The sequence below is a fragment of the Pelobates fuscus genome, chromosome 4 (genome assembly GCF_036172605.1).
Source record: "Pelobates fuscus isolate aPelFus1 chromosome 4, aPelFus1.pri, whole genome shotgun sequence".
NCBI lineage: Eukaryota > Metazoa > Chordata > Amphibia > Anura > Pelobatidae > Pelobates > Pelobates fuscus.
Window position 1 is genome coordinate 346283841 of NC_086320.1, and position 23304 is coordinate 346307144.

Genomic DNA, 23304 nt, shown 5'->3' on the forward strand with positions numbered 1-23304 from the left:
ATTTAATTTTACCCCGTTTATTCATTCCTAAGAATCTCTAGGAAGATAGAAAGAGGGGTCTATTTCTTTTTGAACTCTTTTTGAATTTTTTAACTAGTAGATGTTGAAAATGTGACGTTTACATTTTCCTGCAGCATTACTAGTTGGTTTTTTTTACATTCATCGTTGTCCCCACAGAGAGGGGATAATCCCTATTGGAGATTGTGCATGATTCTAAGCAGTGGACGTTGGAAATATGACTTCGGCATTTGCTTGCAGCATTATAAACGTGTTTTCATTTTTCACTTTCCTAACTTTATCCACCATTTATGCTCACATAAACCCTATATCCCACTAACCAATGGACCTAGACACTATCAAAGAATATACTGAGATCCAGAGTGCTTCACTGGATCCCTATGAGAATGTATTTGTATCTAAGGTGTGTGGTCGATCTATGAATCATTATTCCCTAGAAATACCCAGAAAACTTAGTTCCAAGTCTGTTTCAACTGAATGCCATTCTATTAACAGTAGACTGCATAATGTATAAGGACATTACACCCATAGTGTCTGTCTATGTGTATATATGTAAATGCAGTATATACATAACTACTGCTTGTGAATATCGTGTTTGAGAAACTGCTTATAAGGTGGACGATCTTTGTCCTATGGACATTATTGTCACTATATACCTAAGGACAATATTGTCTTTATTTACCTCTACAGGGTCACAGCAATTTTTAATGATGTCGGTCGGAGTGCCGAACCTGTACCCGGTCTCAAAGGGTTAAACTAACACTTACTTACTCCCAGCCCCTCCCCTCCCAGTATTGGCTAACAATCGACCAATGGGAACGAAGGGAGGGATATTTAAACTACCACCAGGCAGTAACCCGGTTCCCCTGGACGAGCCAAGAATTGGCGAAACGCGCGTCGGGACGCCTGATTATTTTATGTCGTATTGTAGCTAGAGTTGGAGCTTGAAAACTAGGGACAGACAGAAGTTTTCTTTTAAATATTCTCCAGTTGATTCTCTAGCAAAGGGACGCCTGTTCATCAATTATCGTAGTCTACTTTATGGAGTTTTGAAACTAGGGACCGACAGTATGTTTCCTTTACTCTCCAGAGCACTCTTGAATAATTGAATTGAAGCAGTTTGCTGTCTCTTTTTTCACCGGTGGCAGGGACACTAAGCTAACTATACTTATTGCTATTAACTAGGGACTTTCTAGTTTCGATCAGGTTTTTACTGGTCACTACCTAGCCCTATGTGTTAAGCTAATTAGAGACTACTGCTTAGGTGTCCTAGCTGCTGTGACATTTTTTGCAGCACACAAGAGGGGGCTAAAACCTGGATTCGTTTGGGTTTTTTACCTCCAGGGTGACGAGTTTGTGGTATGAGGATGGTGTTTAAGTTTATGCTTTGATCATTTTATAACTATAATAACTACTATTTTTTCCTCTACCTATAACCACCGCGGCTGCAATCAGACTGAGGCTATTTAGCCCATTCAGTAATAAAGGCCTGTTGATTACAGCCTTTTTTTAGATCACTGTTTGTATATATATTTTTTCCACTCAATCTATATTTTTCTTGATAACTGAGTTTTAATGATTTATTAAAGGTTATATTTTAATTATTTACATATACTGTGAATATGGGTTGCTAAATATATACTCGCTCCATAAAGAGAAGAGAGAGTGGTCTATCCTATTGGACACCTCTCCTCCTTCATACTTGGGGTACGAGTATTTGGTTCTACTTTTCTAATGATTATAATGCAGTAAAATAAATTATTTAAAAACCCAGTATGAAAATATTCAAGAAAAATAAAACATGTTTGTCTGTATACTACATATATGTTAATACGTTTCTATAAGCCTAGATAATAAACATATATATATATCGGTATTTCATTTCAACATTTTAGTTCATTTTTATCAGATAAATGTTTTTTGTAAATGAATTACAAATGCTCTGATCAATATCATCCATCATGTGCTGCGAATGACTTTGATGCATGTGTATCACATTATAGCCCTTTATTGATTATTCTCAGTTGAACTGATATTGTATCAAACAATATGGACAAGTGTATATCTAAAAATAAACCCCTGTAAAAAAGCTCACTACAAGGAGCTGTAACACCCAATATCAGAGCTCAGACTATTCGATCTGTATAGTGTTTCTGTATAGATATTTCACAGATATATAATGCAGTTGTAAGTCCCAATTACTGAAAGTATATTCTGCACAGATCCATAAATTCCAGTCCTAGCTCAGTTTAAGTAAGAAACATCACAAATATCAATACATTGTGATCTGTTTTATGAGGGTAACGCTCATTGAGAGTATATAAGAAAAACAGTTATGTTTTTTTAAAAATAATAATTAGGAAATAGTCCTACAGTTAAAATATGGTATATTAGATCCTGTACCTGCAGTATTGCTCAGTTACAATAGACGGTTATCACTACAACAAATATTGAGATAATTATGTGTTTAATAAAAATCTTCAGCTTTTTCAGCTTACAATAATGTGTATATATATATATATGTATCTAAATATACAAAACAGATAGTTAGAACGCTAGGTTCTTGAAAAATATAGTTAAACAAAACTTTTAGTCTGAGTTTTCAAAATAAAAAAGTCAACGTTTCAGTATTGGTTATAAAACGCTCATCAGGATAACAAAAAATAATATTAATTTTGTTGTTGTTGCATCTTTGCATATCAATATTTTGATCTGCAGTCTACTTTAGTCACAGTATAGTTTAATCTTTTATTATGAGAAATTTCTCTCTCTCTGTTTCAGATGTCCAAGAAAGTGGACTGGAAACCGCTGCCATCTCTATACGGAGGAGTCACCTGCTTTACCAAAAAGCAGTAATCACGGTGGGGGCAGTCATTCTCATATAGCGATAACTTAGGCCAATTTTACCCTGAAATAAGACGAGAAGCTTCATGTTTTTTGTTGTTATTGTTTTTTACCAGGCGCCTGGATTGCTCTGGGCATTGGATTAGCATGTTTCTTCACCGCAGTTAGTGTTACACTACTATGCTTCTTCTATAGAAGGTAAGACATAATAATTCTTAAATTTCAAACAAATATACTAAATATCAGTGAATATGGCATTTGTTGAATAATTTTGCAAGGCAAACAGCTTTGTATATCTTATACAACACATCTTATATGTTGTATATCTTATACAACAGCTGAACGCTGTTGGAGAAAGTCTCACTGTGCATCTGACTTTCTCCACTATAAATTTATGCTGAGCTCATACAGCTTGGCTCTTTCCTCTGCAAAAGTTAATTACTTCAATACCCTCATAACCACACTCTCCCGCGAACCCAAACGACTATTTCACACATTTAATTCTCTTCTTCGCCCTGCTGTACCTCCTCCACCTACTAACTTGACTGCCTCAGAGTTTGCAACTCACTTCACTGACAAGATCTCTACAATCAGAGAAGAGATCTCTCATCTTTCTCCTCCCCCTTGCAATACTTCCCCTAACTTCACTCCCTCTGCTGTTCTATGTTCATTCGCACCCGCTACATTGGAAGAGGTTTCTGCTCTGCTCCAGTCCTCCCGCCCCACCACCTGCTCCCTAGATCCAATTCCCTCGCATCTCATCCATACTCTGTCTTCTTCTCTTTCTCCACCTCTCACTAAAATTCTCAATCTCTCTCTCTCCTCTGGTATATTTCCATCGCCCTTCAAACATGCAACTGTAACCCCAATTCTAAAGAAGCCCAATCTTGACCCTAACTCCCCATCCAACTATCGTTCTATCTCGCTACTGCCTTTTGCATCCAAGATCCTTGAAAGAATTGTGTATGCGAGATTGACAGACTTCCTCGAATCAAACTCTCTGCTAGACACGCTTCAGTCTGGTTTCCGCGCTAAGCACTCTGTGGAAACGGCACTGACCAAAGTATCCAATGATCTACTCACTGCAAAATCTCGTGGTCACTACTCTATCCTAATTCTCCTTCACCTGTCTGCGGCTTTTGATCATCAACAGCTTCTTCTCATCCTTAGCAATATCGGTCTACAAGATATTGCTCTCTCCTGGTGCTCCTCCTACCTCTCCCAGCGCTTTTTCAGGGTTTCTTTCTCTGGCTCTGCTTCTTCTCCCCAACTCCTCTCTGTTGGTGTCCCTCAAGGTTCAGTCCTTGTTCCTCTACTGTTCTCCATCTATACTGCCTCCCTTGGTAAACTCATTAGCTCCTTTGGCTTCCAATATCATTTCTATGCAGATGACACGCAAATCTACCTGTCCTCTCCTGATCTCTCCCCGTCCCTCTTGACTAGTGTCTCTGACTGCCTCTCTGCTGTTTCTAACTGGATGGCTGCCCACTTCCTTAAACTAAACTTGACCAAAACTGAAATTCTGGTCTTTCCTCCCTCAAGTGTTGTTACTCCTGTGTCTGTCTCCCTCCAAGTCAATGGTGCTACCCTCAGCTCCACCACGCAGGCTCGTTGCCTAGGTGTTCTCTTTGACTCCGACCTCTCCTTCAAGCCTCATGTTCACTCTATCGCCAAATCCTGTCATTTCCATCTCAAAAACATTGCGCGCATCCGCCCCTACTTAACGCCAGATGCGACTAAGGTGTTGGTCCATTCCACCGTACTTTCTTGCCTTGACTACTGTAATCCGCTTCTCAGTGGTCTTACGTGCTCCCAACTTGCGCCGTTACAGTCCATAATGAATGCGGCAGCGAGGCTCATCTTCCTGTCCGCCCGCACTTCCCATGCCTCACCCTTCTGTCAGTCCCTACATTGGCTTCCTATAAAATATAGAGCTCAATTTAAAATTCTGGTTCTTGCTTTCAAATGTCTACATAATGCTGCTCCCACCTATTTATCCTCCCTTATACACAAGTATGTCCCGTCTAGGCCCTTACGATCTCGTCTATCTTCTGTCCGTACTCCCACCTCTGATGCTCGCCTTCAAGACTTCTCGAGGGCTGCACCATTCCTGTGGAACTCGCTTCCCTCCTCCGTTAGATGCTCACCCAGTCTCCACTTCTTCAAAAAAATCATTAAAAACCCACTTCTTCATAAAAGCGTATCAATTAAACTCTTAATAGCTCCCAACTGATTCCTCTTCTGCAACTGTCACTAGTCTAATACTATCCTTACCTTTTGTGTCATTTTACCCCACTCCCTCTAGCATGTAAGCTCATTGAGCAGGGCCCTCAACCCCTCTGTTCCTGTGTGTCCAACTTGTCTGGTTACAACTACATGTCTGTTCGTCCACCCATTGTAAAGCGCTGCGGAATTTGACGGCGCTCTATAAATAATATAATAGTAATAATAATATATGCTGTGCGCATGATTAATACCTATTACTAAATTCTTGTCACTGTGGATGGTATGCTAAGAACCACAACGTACAAACATTGCCATGCTTCTTACAGGGTCCGCATTGCATTGTCCGTGGGCCAGGAACACTCCAACATTAGAAATCAATACATTTATAATTAAGGCTCCTTGGAAAATTTCTGACAAGTCCTGGCTTAATAAATACATATTTGCATATTTTGCCTACACAGAGAAACAGACAATCGCAGCCGTAAAAATTACTTGTGTAATCAGGAAATGATACGATTTATTTGTGACGCACCATATGATTAATTCTGTTTTTGCTTTTCTTTTTTTCTTTTTATAAATTCATCTTTATTTAATTTTCTAAAAACAAAAAGCAATTAAGACATCATTTTTATGTTTGTAAGCATAAGAATGCACATTTAGTGAATGTGGGTATCTTATATATGGAAATAAAATAAATATATATCGTAAATATACCCTTAGATTCTCTTGTAAATAGAAAAAGCTTTTAAAAAAAACACGAAGAGGCCTTCATCAGAATATAAACTACAGATGTCTAGAGAATAATAATAAAAAAAAAAGTGTGTGTATATATATATATATATATATATATATATATATATATATATATACAAAGTCAGGAGGGCTGCACTCGCCTAAACATGCATATATTACAGGGTGCTACTGGGACCAAAATACAAAAAATATACAAACCAGTGCACTCGCTTATTAACTAAACAAAGATTTCAAATCCGAAATAGTACTATTTAAAAACACCTCACCTAGGTAGAAAATAATGGGGGTTTGGTTACATTATATGATCATACATTGCATAAGCCTGCCAACTGCATCAAAGTACCCCATTCTTGGCAGGTCCTACTCTAGCAGCCTAATGCTTGCTCTTATGAGCAAGCATTAGGCTGCTAGAGTAGGACCTGCCAAGAATGGGGTACTTTGATGCAGTTGGCAGGCTTATGCAATGTATGATCATATAATGTAACCAAACCCCCATCATTTTCTTCCTAGGTGAGGTGTTTTTAAATAGTACTATTTCGGATTTGAAATCTTTGTTTAGTTAATAAGCGAGTGCACTGGTTTGTATATTTTTTGTATTTTGGTCCCAGTAGCACCCTGTAATATATGCATGTTTAGGCGAGTGCAGCCCTCCTGACTTAGTTTATAATTGTGGGGGTCTAGGCCAACCCCTGGGTTTTGCACCCCTCCCTGTCACAGGTGTCTCATTCCAGGACCCTATTTAGCCTTGACTTGCAGAGAGTCCCAGTAAGGAAGCATTTCCCAAGTAAGTGGATTAATCTCATAAGAGCAAGCATTAGGCTGCTAGAGTAGGACCTGCCAAGAATGGGGTACTTTGATGCAGTTGGCAGGCTTATGCAATGTATGATCATATAATGTAACCAAACCCCCATTATTTTCTACCTAGGTGAGGTGTTTTTAAATAGTACTATTTCGGATTTGAAATCTTTGTTTAGTTAATAAGCGAGTGCACTGGTTTGTATATTTATTTTATATATATATATATATATATATATATATATATATATATATATATATATATATATATATATATATATATATATATATACATCCTTGGGGAAGAGAGAGGGAAAAGCTTGGTCCCAAACATCCTGCAAACGTGCAAAAGGCCCTTTTTCTAAGCCTTGGGTGTAGTTAATGCTGTTCCATTTTCTTTAGCCAATTATCCCATAGGCCTTTAGTTCGAGCCTTAAGATTGGCTGGAGTTAAAATACCTCTTTCCATTTTTAATTGGTAGTTGAGTTGAGCTTTAATTGCATACCAGTCAGGAATGATTTGGCTTTTCCAGTTTCTTACTATTACACTTTTAACTGCTGTAAGAACATGTAAGAGTAATTTTAAATATTTTTTTTGTTTTGTTTTGGGGGAGGTTAAGATGCAAAAGTGCCAGTTCTGGACTAGAGAGTATATTACACCCCAGCATTTTGTCCAGTTTATTTTGAATCTCCTGTTTTTGCTTTTCTAATAAAAATGTTGGGATTTTAGCTCATGTTTGTTACACAACATTTTTTGTATTTTAAAATTGTTTATTTCATCTTTCCTCTGCCCCCCCTCCAACATCCCTCCCAATGTCATTCTCATTATGTCCTGTCTATAATAAAAATAACAATAGTAATAATAATGAAAACGATATGTCCTAATAAACAATAACATTATTTTGCATAAATTTTTTAATTGGTGCTAGTGGCAAGCATTCTCTATTATACAAGACTTGATATTATTTGACATTTTTATAACTAGCAAATAGCTTAATTAGTTTTATATGACTCAATTTATTGTGAAAGTCATGGAGGTAAGCATGTACAGTGAATAAACTGTCAACAATTTGCTAAATAATTTTGGCATGGAATTGCTTGTTCCTTATGAGTACTAACTGCGGTCTTGTCAGGAATCCGGGAACCAGAACACACAGACAGAAGCACAAACAAGAATGTTTGTAATAGCGGTCCTTAGAATGGCTGGGTTATACAAATAAGCAGAGTCAGAATACAAGCCAAGGTCAGAGGATTACAGAGGTAAGGAATAACGATTACACAAGCCAAGGTCAAGGATTAGAGAGAGCAGAATAAACGAGAGACAAAAGCCAATCAAGGTACCAAACAACTAAAGAGAAGGAATGCACTATTGGAAACCTCAACAGGGCAACAAGGAATGGGAGAGGTAAGTATAGATAGGCATCACTTACATATGATTGGTCAATTTCTGCTTGGACTTGACCACTATTCGTGGAAGGTACTTGACCTTCCTAAACTGACCTCTGACGTCATTTTTATGAGCCAAATTCGGTCTACATATTTTAGTATATACAATATATTCAATAGGGAGCTTAGTCAGGGACGAGGGGACCAGACCCCAAGACTGACAGGGGAGATCAAAGAATCTCTCCTGCTGTACCTTGCAGTGCCAACCCTACTCGAGTACTTGCTCAAAGAGGGAGCCCAGAGATGGTGGGGTGACCAAATCTATCCCTGACCAGCCAGCCTAATGCTTTGTGTAAAGAGGAAGACAGTAAACTTGGTCTGCACCTCTAGTTGGTGCAGACCAAGTTTTCTGCTCGTCCCACTGTATCAGAGAGTTGCCACAGGTTACCACGTCAATGCTCTGATACTGTCCCTTATGCTGGAAGAAGAATTATGCACCAACTGGGATCCACAGAATTCCACAGTCCCAGGCCAAGGTAAGCCACAGGAAGTGGGACATCACTTTAAATGCTTTTATGATTTTAAAGTGTTTATACCCCCTCAATCACATACTAATATACACACTATAGCTCATTTCCTCTGTACATACCACATCTCCTATACACAACACAGGAAACCCCAACACCCACACTACAGCCCCTACCCTCTCCAAACACTACAAGCCTTATCCCATAACACATTATAGCACATATGCCACATATACTGCAGTCCCATCTCCTCCACAAAATTCAGCCCTTAACCCTCCACACTACAGTCACGACTCCTCAAAATATTACAGCAGCTATTCCCCCATATACTACAGCCCCTCACCTCCCCTACACACTATAGCACCTATCCCTCCACATGTTACTGTGCCTATCCTCCACATACTACAGGCCATTTTCTCCCACACATTACACAATCTATTCCCACACGTGTTAACGCACCTATACTCCCATATACAACAGTCACATCTCCTCCATACACACTACAACTCCTATCCACAACATATTATAGCATCCTTTATAGTATCGTGCCTGTCCCATGTATACTTCACCCCCATCTCCTCCACACAATACAGCCTCATCGGGAATCTCCATGAAGAATCCCAGAAGCAGAAGCCCCACACATATCCATAATCTGTCTCCCCCTAGGTAGTCTACTTCACATATGCAATCCCACAAGCAACCTCCAAATGCATACAAAACTATAAGCAACCTCCCCCTCACCCTCTCTAAACCCTGTCTTTCTGGTTTTCTATTTAAGGGGACGCCAGAGACAAGTCACTAGGAAATGCAGATCATGCACCTCATTAAGTTTACTTGCACTGCGCTAAACACTGAAATGTTTACTTTGAAAGTGTGTAAGTCTATGGGGAACCATGGGGAATATGATATATAAAATGCATAAAAACCCATGTTTTCAAATTAAATAAAACTGTGTTTAAAAAGCATTCCATTGCTAAGAAATGCCTTAGAAATGCAGAGGGTAGGCTAAAACATGCTATTGGTGCTAATTTTTTTAAATATTAAAAATTAATATGCCCGGTAGAGAAATGTGGGCATAGTTTTAGAAACATTACTTCTCTGAATTTCTGAAGTCCAATTCGACATATGACGTGGTGTCCAATAATAATGTTTCTATCTGTATCATATTGTGACACATAGTTATATAAATAGATATAAATAACACATTTCACAATATACCAGCAATGGTTATTTATAACTGCAAAAAATACTCATTTTAAAACAAAATTATTTATTTTTAAAACAAAGAAGACAAAAAATAGTACATTCGGGTCTATTTGTTAACTTGGCACATGCTAACTTAGATTCCATCCTCTGTGATTGACACCATCATTATTTCCCTAGCTGCCTGTGCTTTCTCAATGTGTAACTTAGCTATGTACGTTCATTTTTCTTATTAATGCTGTCCATCAATACATGTCAGTTTGTGTGTGTGTTTATCAATCCATTGCCTTTTAGGAAAGCAGGTAAAATATTTTACTTTATTGTAGCATCAATTTACCTTAACAGCTGATTTAAATAAATACATTTACAATGGTCTATTTCTCTACATTAGCTCATATAAAAAAGTGAATGCTCTTTCAGAAAAAATAGCAAACTATCTATCTATCTATTTGTCGGTCTATCTCTCTGTCTGTATGTCTGCCTGCCTGTCTGTCTGTCTATCTATCTATCTGTCTGTCTGTCTGTCTGTCTGTCTGTCTGTCTTTGTAGGAACTAAAATATTTCTTGATTGTCAAACAACCTATTTACAGTATTCAACTGAAAATTGACTTATAACATAAAACTCTAATTATATATATATATATATATATATATATATATATATATATATATATATATATATATATAGATAGATAGATATATACAAATATATATATATCATACGAAATAGCAAAATGTGACTTTTGATATATTTGGGAATATTCAATTGAGGGGGCGCTTTAAAGAATTCCAGTCACGGTTTACCACAATTTATTAAAATTTACTAAAAAAAACATACAATATATCATAAAAAGTATAAAATGTGAAATGCATATATTCAATATACATATATTCAATATTCAAAGGGCACACTGAGTTGTATAGTGGCAACTGTCTACGAAATGGGTATGACTATGGCCACTATAAAATTTAATGTTCACTATTGAAGGCTGTGATTAGAGCAAATGGGACCTCTTAGCATTAAACAAATACAATATTGCACAAAAATAGTTACTATATCAGGTATAGGGAACCTTCGGCACTCCAGATGTTTTGGACTACACCACCCATGATAATTTGTCAGTGTTATGGGTGTAAGAACAATATGGGGGATGTAGTCCACAACATTTGGAGTGCCGAAGATTGCCTACCCCTGTACTGTACTGTGTCAAAAATCAGAGCTAGATAAATCAAAATAGGCAGACCCCCTGTTCCCTGGATATACAAACAGTAATTTATGAGCTGAATTATCTATTTTCCCCCCAAACTATATTTAATAATAATATTGTTCTGAATATGTGATTATGTAGACGCCAAATAATAATAATCTAATAGAACTGACTTTTTCCTGTTTGTCTACACAAGCCAACACAGGCATAGAATATTTATCTATTATGAAAGAAAAAGATTAGCGTTCAGATTAGCATTCAGACCCATATTCTTTTAGAACTGGGCTGAGGATATTTATGCCTCCGTTTGTGACAAAGCCAGGCCACAAAGTCCCTTTGATCATATGCTGGCTAACATGCTAATGTCGCTGCCCTAGAACTGGGAAACGCAGATTTGAGGTCCCACCTCACCAATAAGTGACCTAATATGTACTGATATATATCTGCCTATCTCAAATCCTTCTAGATTTTAAGCTACTTTGATCATTGTCTTCTTTGCCTCTTAATATCCCCTTTCTATAATTATAAAGTGATGCAGAATATATTGGTGCTATATAAATATTATAATAATAATTCACAGTTAGCTCCCTAGGTATCCACAAATCACCAACACTTCTCAGTACACAGTCTACTCCTAATGGTAATACAAACTTATTGGTGCAGACCCATTAAAATTAGTAATGTTTTGGTAAAAAAAAAAAAGCGTTATCAGGCTTATTATATGGTATATGTGTCACCCTCCATAAATACTTGTCTACAAAGATGTGGCTATTGGCTCTTTCCTACTGACATCATTGTCAAGTACTCTGTTTCTGTATGATTACACTAGTTCATTTTTAAAGAGTTCATTCATATTATAAAAAAAATGTGGATTAATTGAAAATGTTGCAATTTACTCAAATACTTTTTATATGTTTTAAAATTTAGGAACAGATATAGCTTAATGACTAGCAATCGGTTACTCCAAGAGGCACAAGCAAGTCTTCAGACAAGATTGTATTATGTTTATGAGCAAAAGTGGATATGTTACCAGGACAAATGTATCCACTTTAGCTCACAAAATTAATACAATCTATAAGATTTTTTCATTAGTTTAGCAATGGGTCTTATAATGTTGACCTCCAAGAAAATATACACTGAAGTGACTCTGCTGGGATTAGCTCCTGTAAACCCAAGGTATGTAGAAAGACTACAAATGAGACTTTAGCTAGCCACAGGCACTATTACTATATTTATTATTTGTTTGATAATACACTGTATTTTGCTTGAATGAATAAACCAGAAATTATGTCTTCAGATGTTTTCAAATTGTACGGAAAAATAAACCCCTGGGTGTTTAATTCAAGTGTGGATTATTATTAGTTACAATAACTAATATTATCATTATTATAATTCTGCAAATGTTATTCTTCATTCCAAATGGATTTTTTCAATCACCCATTTGCAGAATATTTTAATGTATCTACAGTGCATATTGTGATAGAATATTCTGTTCACGTATACAAGTGGTACTTTTAGTTTGGTTGTGCCTCATTAGTTTGCTTTGTCAAACTGCCTCAGAGGGGAGGTGAATTTCTATATTGTTTTATAGACTTCAGCTCGGAGGCAGTTTGACAAAGTACACTAATGAGGCAAAACCTATATAAAAGAACCACTATTACATGCAAACAGAGTTTTATGGCTAAAGCCCTAAACACATGATATGGAAGGAACAGCTAAAGAGAGGACCAGTGAGCATAATATTTTAGCATACAAATATGCTGCAAGCATTCAGTCAAAATAGCAAGAAAAGGAATTGATGGTGATAGAAATATAATTAAAACCAGTCACATTAGCTACACCTATAATAATGTGCAAATTTAAAAATCTCAGTATCTCTTTGTATAGAGGTGAGAAGAATATATAAATGTTTATGTAAATCTAGATTTCATGATATTGGGCCGGTTATGTCATTTTATTTGGATAAAAATTGGGACCTCTATGGAAATATGCCACTAGAATTAATATATATATATATATATATATATTTATATTTACATACAGTAGATTGATTCAAAATAGCAATGTTTAAATAGCATCAGTGTGAAAACTGAACGCCCCTCTCAGAATGGAAAAATTGGGTTTTCATTTGGTTTGCCTCCATTTTCATAAACCTTATGCAGTGGAATCCAGCGTGATATTGATTGGATTTTGACTGCCAGTTGATCCCGTACTCTTTCATCTCTCCTCCCAAGTATTGATAAAAGGCACATAGGCAGTGTTAGCAAAAAGGGTAGTCCACCCATCCCCACCCTCACTACATTTACACACAATAAAAGGTGGCCATTCATTAAGAGAAGCATCCAAGTGAGTCATGTGTCTGTAGGCAGATGACTGCTCTACTGTGTGTGATGTGGTTACATTTACCTTGGGTCTGTAGATGATACATAACATCATATTTCAAAAGTCTAATTAAATCAATGGGTAAAATGTGTTACTTTTTGATCTTGCCACAACTTTAATAGTAGCTGCAAAACAGTTGTCCACCACTACGCTAGAGCTGCTCAAAGCAGAGGACACTGTGGTGGTCTTTTCAGTCCTTTTCGATCATAACTTGAGAAATCATAAAGGAGCAGAGATATAAAAGTGTGATTAATAAGGAAGAAAGCTGAATGTTGATGGAACCCTCAAAACTGACTTGTGCTATGTGTTCTATTAGATGTTCTACATATGATGTCTCCACTTTGGGATATGTTAATGATGCTTGAAAGCTTTTATTTTCATAAATAAAATTGTATTCTTTTCCTCCTTAATAACAACCATTTACAAGTCTTGGTCACAATTAATGTTTTTCCTATATGTGTTTTCTAACAGGAAACCTAAAAAAAATATTGCAAAAGGCTTTTCCAATCCCGTTTATGGAGAAAACATGGTAAAGTCACAGGAAGAGGTATCTAATTGTCAAAATTGCTTAATTTAGCTAAACCTAACTAGACACGTTTATTTAGTAAAGCAGGAATTGTGGTTATATATTAAGATAATTGCAAATGTTATATAAAATTAATCATTTATATCTGTGAATACCCTGCGAACAGGGGTAGGCAACCTTTGGCACCCCAGATGTTATGGACAGCATCTCCCATAATTCTCTTACGGCCATAATGCTGGCAAAGCTTCAAGGGATATGTAGCACATTGTCAGGGTTTCCTTGCTGTTTTAAACAGCAACCCTTTTCTGTTTCAGTGATTGAGTTTCAGCTGCAATTACTATCAGCTCCTTCTGCTTGTTGCCACGGTTACTCACCTGTGAGTAGTAATCAACCCTGCTGCTAATCAGTTCTGCCTATTTAAGCAGCTAAGCCCAGAACCTCCTTGCCCTTGCGTGGTTTCCTGTTTCCCAGAAGTCTCCTTGTTCCTGTGTTTCCTGTTTGCTCCTGGTTCCTGACTCCGGCCTTGTTCCTGACTCCGCTGCTCTCCGTGCTCCTGATCCTGGCTTGTCTGACTACCCGCTCTGGTGACTGACCCCTGCTTGATTCCTGGACTTTGCTTTTGTTAATTATTTGTTATTTATTAATAAAGGTGTGTTTGCATCTACTTCTGTCTCTGTCTGGTTCCTGGTCCCTGACATTACGCAAGGGCCATGAATACAGATGGTACAGGCAAGACACCTATACCTACCCTGCTTACCCAGTGGGACCAGCAGAACCACCATTTGGACCAGTATGCCCATCTGGATCCAGTACCCGGCCAGCCTGCGATTGCGGCCGCCTCTGCCTCACTTCCTGTTCTAGCACCGGTTGTAGCCTCCAAACCTGTAGCGGCTAGAGAAATGACTGGGTCTGTCCCGCTCCCTCAGTATTTTGGGGGCAACCCAGCTCAGTGCAGAGAATTTATAAATCAGGTTAAAGGATACCTTAAAATCCTGCCCCAGGCATTTCCTACAGACAGTGACAAAGTTCACTTCATGATTTCTTTGCTGTCTGGAAAGGCCCTAGCTTGGGCAAAACCTCTCTGGGAGGCAGAGAGGCCTATTATTTACAATTACCCTGAATTTGTTGCGTCCTTTAAAAGGGTTTTTGATATTCCAGCTCGCTCCACCCCTACTGCCGAACTACTCATGCCTAATGCTCAGGGCACAAAAACTATTGTCGAGTATGCCAGTGAATTCCGTACCATGGCAGCAGAGGGTGACTGGAACAACGAGACTCTCGTGGCTGCCTTTGCACAGGGTCTCTCCGATGTGTTTAAAAATGAGATTGCAGCCAGAGAGTTACCTAAAGATCTCGAGGAACTGATCTCATTTGTCAGCCTCATTTACATCACACTCCGAGAGAGATCCTCATCCAGGGAGCGCCTGCGGAGGCCTCCTGTATATTTGGCACCGAGCTTTTCTTGCCCACCCAAACCTCCCTCACCTCCCATGCCTCCTGAGCCTGAGTCCTCTGTCTGTGTGGAGCCAAGGCGGTTAGGCTTCTCACGCCTCTCGGTCGAGGAGAGAGCCTTTAGGAGGAGAGAGGGCCTGTGCCTATACTGCGGACACCACGGTCACATGTTAAAGTTTTGCCCGATCCGTCCGGCAAAGGGTCCGCACCCAAGATACTGTCAGGGGCAGATCTTGGGTGGTCTTTCTGCAGACCCAGAGATTTGTGTGGGCAAACCCTTGGTGCCTATTATCCTCTCCTGGCCTGATTCATCCATTGAGACCCGGGCATTTCTTGATTCTGGGGCCGCAGGCTTGTTTATAGATTGTGCATTTGCAGCAAAGCACTCTATACCCTTACAGTCTCGCAACTTCCCACTAGCCTTCGAAGCCATCGATGGCAGACCAATACAGCCAACCCACGTGACCCAAGAAACCGTGCCCATATCTCTGGCTGTAGGGGCTCTACATCATGAGACGATCCAATTCCAGGTCATTTCCTCTCCATATTACCAGGTTGTTTTGGGATACCCTTGGTTACAGAAGCATAACCCCACAATTGATTGGCGCAAAGCTGAGATATTATCATGGTCCCAGCAATGCGCATTGTCCTGTCTCCAGAAACCGGTCAAAGTTTTGGGCGCATGTTCTGCCTCTTCCTTACCCGCTGAGTACCAAGAATTCCAAGATGTATTTGACAAGGGTCAAGCCAGCGTTCTGCCACCACACCGTCCGTATGACTGTGGTATCGAACTCCAACCGGGTACCAATCCTCCCCGGGGCCGGATTTACCCACTGTCTGTAGCAGAGAATCGAGCCATGGAGGAGTATGTTACCGATGCACTGTCTAAGGGTTTTATTCGGAAGTCATCTTCTCCTGCCGGGGCCGGCTTTTTCTTTGTAAAGAAAAAAGATGGCGAGTTGAGACCCTGTATCGACTATAGGGGTCTCAATTGCATTACTATTAAGAATGCCTACCCCATTCCATTAATCACGGAGTTATTTGACCGCCTCAAGGGAGCAACGGTCTTCACCAAACTTGATCTGAGAGGGGCATATAATCTCGTCCGGATAAAAGAGGACCACGAATGGAAAACCGCATTTAACACCAGGAGCGGCCATTACGAATACCTAGTAATGCCCTTTGGTCTTTGCAATGCTCCGGCGGTTTTCCAAGAATTTATAAATGACGTCCTGCGAGATATGCTGCAGCAATGTGTGGTGGTTTATCTTGATGATATTCTGATCCATTCCACATCTCTCGAGAACCATCACGCAGACGTTTCTCGTGTTCTACAGAGACTTAGAGAGAATAATCTGTTCTGCAAATTGGAGAAATGTGAGTTTCACTGCAAACAGGTCACATTCTTGGGATATGTTATCTCAGATGCTGGATTCTCTATGGATCCAGAGAAACTTTCGGCTGTACTAAAATGGCCTCGACCTACGGGTCTTCGCTCTATACAACGTTTTCTGGGCTTCGCCAATTATTATCGGAAGTTCATACGCAACTTTTCTTCCTTGATTAAACCTCTCACGGACATGACCAGGAGAGATGCTGATCCACAGCATTGGTCACAGGAAGCCATTACTGCCTTTGAGTCTCTCAAAGTCGCCTTTGCTGCTGCTCCTATACTGGCACACCCTAACCCTGCCTTACCATTCATTCTTGAGGTCGATGCGTCTGAGACAGGAGTGGGCGCCCTCCTGTCTCAACGTCCTAACCCAGAGAGCTCCAGGCATCCGTGCGGGTATTTCTCGAGGAAATTGAACCCGGCGGAATGCAATTACCAGATTGGTGATAGAGAACTTCTAGCCATAATTTTAGCTCTCAAAGAATGGAGGCACCTTCTTGAGGGTACTTCAGTGCCAATCCTCATACTCACAGACCACAAGAATCTAACATATCTTTCTGAAGCTAAGCGACTTTCCTCCCGGCAAGCTAGATGGGCTCTCTTCCTATCAAGATTCAATTATGTGGTTTCTTACTTGCCCGGTACAAAAAACATTCGGGCTGATGCCTTGTCTCGACAGTTCCCCCCTCCATCTAGAGAGGAGATAACCCCTACTCCTGTGATTCCTCCGGACCATATACTGGCAACCATCCGTACTAACCTCACCTCACCCCTAGGCGAGGAGATTCTGGCTGCACAAAGTAATGCTCCTCCAGAGAAACCTAATGGCCGTTGTTTTGTACCTATTAACCTCCGTACGAAACTATTGAGTACATACCACGACCCCAAAGCAGCTGGACATCCAGGCAAAAAACAGTTAATCTGGTCCGTATCCCGGCAATTTTGGTGGCCTAGTCTCCGTTCGGATGTCACCGCTTTTGTAGCTGCCTGTCCTGTGAGCGCTCAAAATAAAACCCCACAACGCCCTCCAGTGGGTCTCCTGCAAACCATACCTAATGGTGAACGACCCTGGACCCACTTGGCCATGGATTTTATCGTAGATCTTCCGGTCTCCCGTGGCAATACAGTCGTTCTCATGGTTGTTGACCGATTCTCGAAGATGTCGCATTGCATTCCCTTGAAAAAACTACCAACTTCCCAGGAACTTGCAACAATTTTTGGTCGGGAGATCTTTCGTTTGCATGGGTTACCCAAAGTGATAGTCTCAGATAGGGGTAGCCAGTTCGTGTCCAGATTTTGGAGAGCTTTTTGTACGCAAATGGGAATTCAGCTTTCCTTCTCCTCGGCCTACCACCCGCAATCCAATGGTGCAGCGGAACGAGCCAACCAAACACTGGAACAGTTTCTGCGTTGCTACATTTCTGACCACCAGAACAACTGGTCTGATCTGCTACCCTGGGCAGAGTTTGCCCACAATAGTGCGATTAATGCCTCCTCCCGGCTATCCCCATTCCTGGCAAACTATGGGTTTCAACCGTCCATGTTGCCTGATACGTTCTTGCCACAGGAGATACCGGCATTGGAGGAACATCTCAGGGAACTCCGTTCCACTTGGGTGCAGGTCCAGAGTTCTTTGCAACGCGCAATGCAGAACTACAAACTCCAGGCCGACCGCAGACGCCTTCCTGCACCTAACTATCAGGTCGGAGAGAGGGTCTGGCTGTCTTCCCGCAACCTATGCCTCCGTGTTCCATCACAAAAACTGGCACCCCGATACGTTGGGCCATTTCGTATACTTCGAAGGGTTAACCCTGTAGCTTACGCACTTGACCTTCCTGCTAACATGCGCATCTCAAATGTTTTCCATGTTTCCCTCTTGAAACCGTTGGTTTGTAATCGCTACACCACCTCAGTGCCACGTCCACGTCCTGTTCTGATTGACAATCATGAGGAATATGAAATACGCAGCATCATTGACTCACGGGTCTTCAGAGGACAGATCCAATACTTGGTGCACTGGAAAGGATACGGTCCAGAGGAACGCTCCTGGGTTCCAGCCTCTGATGTCCATGCACCATCCCTCCTTCGTTCATATCACGCCCGCTTCCCCATGAAGCCCGGACCCACCAACAGAGATGGGGGGAGTCGTTGAGGGGGAGGTACTGTCAGGGTTTCCTTGCTGTTTTAAACAGCAACCCTTTTCTGTTTCAGTGATTGAGTTTCAGCTGCAATTACTATCAGCTCCTTCTGCTTGTTGCCACGGTTACTCACCTGTGAGTAGTAATCAACCCTGCTGCTAATCAGTTCTGCCTATTTAAGCAGCTAAGCCCAGAACCTCCTTGCCCTTGCGTGGTTTCCTGTTTCCCAGAAGTCTCCTTGTTCCTGTGTTTCCTGTTTGCTCCTGGTTCCTGACTCCGGCCTTGTTCCTGACTCCGCTGCTCTCCGTGCTCCTGATCCTGGCTTGTCTGACTACCCGCTCTGGTGACTGACCCCTGCTTGATTCCTGGACTTTGCTTTTGTTAATTATTTGTTATTTATTAATAAAGGTGTGTTTGCATCTACTTCTGTCTCTGTCTGGTTCCTGGTCCCTGACACACATCCAGCGTGCCGAAGGTTTCCTACCCTTAAATTATGCAATTTACTTTAGTTCATGTAGTTTAGATTTAGTATTTTACAAATTTTCTATTTTGCAGTATTATGAGTCTAACCCTGCTCTTTGTAGCTGATAAATATATTTTAAAGATTTCATTCTTGTACTGGATTTTATCAGTAAACATATTTATTATGACTTCACCATTCAAATTAATCAACATGAATTTCCTTTTAGAATGTATAAAATATTTAAACCTTTTACTAGTCTTTGTAAAATTAGTGAGAAAGGTGTCAAGTAGCAGCTGACTTGGCTGATTTTCACACTTTCCACCAATGGTTTGTATTGTCCATCTGTGCATGGATATTGTAAGAGAGTTATATGTCTTATGTACCTAGTAATGCGATGAACATGCTACAACTGTTTGGTAGTGGTATATTGCTGCCAGGAAATTCATGTGTTAGAAAATTGCCCTTAAATGCTGCCTAAGCTCTTCATCTCTCACCTATGAATTTACTTATTCTTGTGATTTATTCATTATGTTTGGCAAATCATCCTTCTCCAACTTTATTACAAGTATCTGTGATTTATAGTGCCTCAAGGTTACTTCATCATCTCAGTATATTATAGTATCACACTTGTGGTTGTGTTTCTTTATCTTTTACATCAGTTATATTTAAGTTACATTTTTCTTTTCCTTTACTTTTTTCTTTTATTGAAGAATAACAATGAATCAATAAATACAATTTACATGTGTTTATTTATTATTGTATTGAGTTGTAATGAAGAATGGTATTCCAAATCACCCAGGAAGGAACCAGAAGTGTATTCTGTCAGAATCACCCGACGTGCAGTTCCTTCATGAAATCTACCGAGGAAGATACAAACCAACATCCGAAGCAATGTTTTATTAATAAATAGGGAACCAATATATAGGAAGAGAGAGCCTGTAATGAAGGTAGTGCGTGGTAGCTGAGGACAACTCTGAAGATGACACCGGTAGAAACATTATGAGTAATTATTCATATAAGACCCACTGTCACAATACCTAGTGACCCAACACACAGTGTGTATATGATAATCGATTAGACAGTGTGTACCAGTCCTTGGAATGGCCAGGTTATACGTTGTTAGATAAAGAATGGTCCGGGACAAGCCAAGTAAGGGAAGCCAGAAATCAGGAAAGCGAAAAGCCAATAGCTGAGTCACAGGAAAACAGAACAGAGAATAGTCCGGGAAAGCCGAGATCAATATAGCAAAATAGACACAGAATATATGTCTTTAATTCTATAGCCACGCCCCCAAACTGTTAGAAATCGAACATTTTGGGGGACCGCAACGTCATCAGCGGCATGATGTCAGCGCTTGTGGCGGAGCTACAGCGACCGGCGTCGGAAGCGCTGGTAAGATGAGAGGGACCGTAGGAGGGTGTCACAGCCTGGGCAACATAAGGTAGCATGACACTCATCTTCCTTTATATCTTCTTCTGACGATTAAAGTATACGTTTTGAGTAGATTTGTCATGGCTAAAACATAGCCCCTGTTCCTACTATCTAAAATTCAGCATATATTCTATTTAAGCATCTCATAAATTACCAAAGCTGACGTCTTATAACATCTAGAATTAGCAGATAATTATGGAATTTGTAGTTTCACAAAAGCCTCAATCTGACAGTAAATTATTATAATTACTGACTCATTAGCTGGAGAATCAAGGCTAGAACCCCTGTTCTAAAAACACTTGTATGTGCCAGAATTCCCGTCTCTTTTGTGTTACAAATTTTAAACTGAGCTTGAAAAATCGAAGAATCATAATTTTTTGGTCCAAAAATTTGAAATTCCCTTGACACTTCTCTGCAATTCCTTATGTACTGAATAGAAAAAGGTATTGTTGTTGAATAGACATATATAATTTATTATTTCCTCTCATAGGCAAATTGCTCTCAGATTACATCTAAAATCTTCCATCCCTTAATTAATTATGTCTGGTTGTTGCTGAGTTCTTTCAAGTTCATTAATGTATTTTTTATGAACTGTTGCTAAAATCTATACAAAGACTCTATTCAAGGTGAGATCTTTATAAGCATTAATAAAGAGGCACAATTGTATTCCGGCCTACAGAAAATATTGCTAAATTCCTGGTTACTGACAAAGCCTAAGAAAGATAATTAACCACAAATGTTCCTAAATTTCCTTCCCATATGGGATTTTCATTACATCCTCAATTTTATGTCAGTATTGTTCTCAAAATGTATCCCTGTGATGTAGACCTTTATAGTTTTACTGTTGTGAGTTGGAGAACAGCAGAATTAATTCACAAAATATACAGCAGTGAAGAATGAAAGTACAAGTTACCCTGTGATTGTGCGTGTGCCCCGGTGGCCTGTGTGGACATACATGGCGACGCACCCACCCGAAAGTATGCCGGCCCACCTGGAAACTTCCTGGTATCCCAGTGGGCCAGTACGTTCCTGCTTGTGGGCAGACTCAGGGTTGGCTCTATGGGCGAAGTTGGGGGTGGTCTCTGGGGTGTGTGTGTGTGTGTATAGTGGGTGGGAATAGGGGCTTTTGTTTGTCCTTTATGTGCGACTAGTCCCCAAATTGGGCTGGCAGGGGAGATCCTTTAAACTCCCCTGTCATCTTCAGCCCATGGCCATTGCTGCCAACCGATGTTTGCCCAGTTTGACCGATTGCCAGTCCTGCTTTGTTCAAGTATGATGGTAAGGTTGGTATGACATACTAATACATTAATATTATTTGATAGCAAAATGCTTTATTATTTTTTGTGTTTGCTTGTGTGAGAGTCTTTGTATGTGTGTTTGTGCACGTGTGTAATGAATAATGGGGAAAAAAGGATCATTAATATATTAACCTGTTGTAATGATATGATTTATTAAATATGTTGTTGAAATATTTTTTAAAAAATTAGTAACTAAAAAAATGAGGTAATTGTTTACTTAGACAGTTTAGTTTCACTTTTTTTGCATTTTTAGATTCCAGATAAAGCCCTGGATCCTCATATGGAAATCAGTGTATATCCATGGAGTGCACTTGATCAGGTACAGTTGAGTTTATAGAGCATTCCAACTGTTCTCGCACCATAACAAACAGCCCTTCCACTTAAGATCAACTTTACTGATAACCTCTAATTAAATTACTATGTTTTTTCACTTACAAAGCAGTAATACTTTTCCTAATACTAGACATTTAAATCACATATCCAAAAATGAAATATCTCGAAAACACAAGTCTGATGTGTCTAATCTCCGTACATGCTTATTCGGGCAGTCCAAGGATACGGGCACAACTTCAATTCAGAGCAAGCTGAGTGATTCACTGTTAGTAAGCTGTTAAATAATTATCCAAGCACTACTAAGTGTAATTCCCACTGACTTCAATGGGCATTTAACTCAGTAGTTTGGAAGATACAAACACAGCCTACGTGGTGATGCATTTCAGATAATTTCATGAACTCTGAAGGAACTTTGCTGAGTTTTGTGGGTTTTTTTCCAACTTCCTTTTTCCTGAACATGGTTTAAGTAATGACATATTGCCTAGCATTTACCAGAAAACAGTGTAATATATAGGTTTATTGTTAGATAATGATGTGATTAACATTAAACAAACCTACAGATTTGTCAGTTCAATTCCTGACTTTTGACTAGCACTATATAACATAAATCGGTGTAGTCCACAAACTGAGCTTTGAAATTCAATCTACTGCACTATGGTAGCATAGATTAATATACCTGTATCTGAGCATGTTGTACAATTTCCATGTTTATGGTATTTCCCAATTCATTTACTACTGACATCCTACTTCGGGACAAATTCCGTAAGTTGCATTTTGTCTTCAAATTAGTTTTCCACTAGTGAGCATAAATCCAAAAAGAGTGTTCACTTCTGGAATGTGACAAGGTTTCTGGAAAAAAAGTCTCTCTAGAATGAAGTATTGCATGAACTCGAGCTTTGCTGAACTTAGGAACATTGTGATAAAAATCA

At 39.6% G+C, this 23304-nt stretch overlaps 1 protein-coding gene across 1 annotated transcript in view; it reads left to right on the forward strand.

Moving 5' to 3' along the window:
* The window catches only part of MALRD1 (MAM and LDL receptor class A domain containing 1), a 293099-nt gene that overhangs the window by 260419 nt on the left and 9376 nt on the right, over positions 1-23304 (forward strand). Inside the window, exons 33-36 of the mRNA XM_063453142.1 lie at positions 2800-2879; positions 2979-3060; positions 13813-13888; positions 22296-22361. Coding sequence (XP_063309212.1) covers positions 2800-2879; positions 2979-3060; positions 13813-13888; positions 22296-22361 — 304 coding nt within the window. The remainder of the gene's footprint in view (positions 1-2799; positions 2880-2978; positions 3061-13812; positions 13889-22295; positions 22362-23304) is intronic.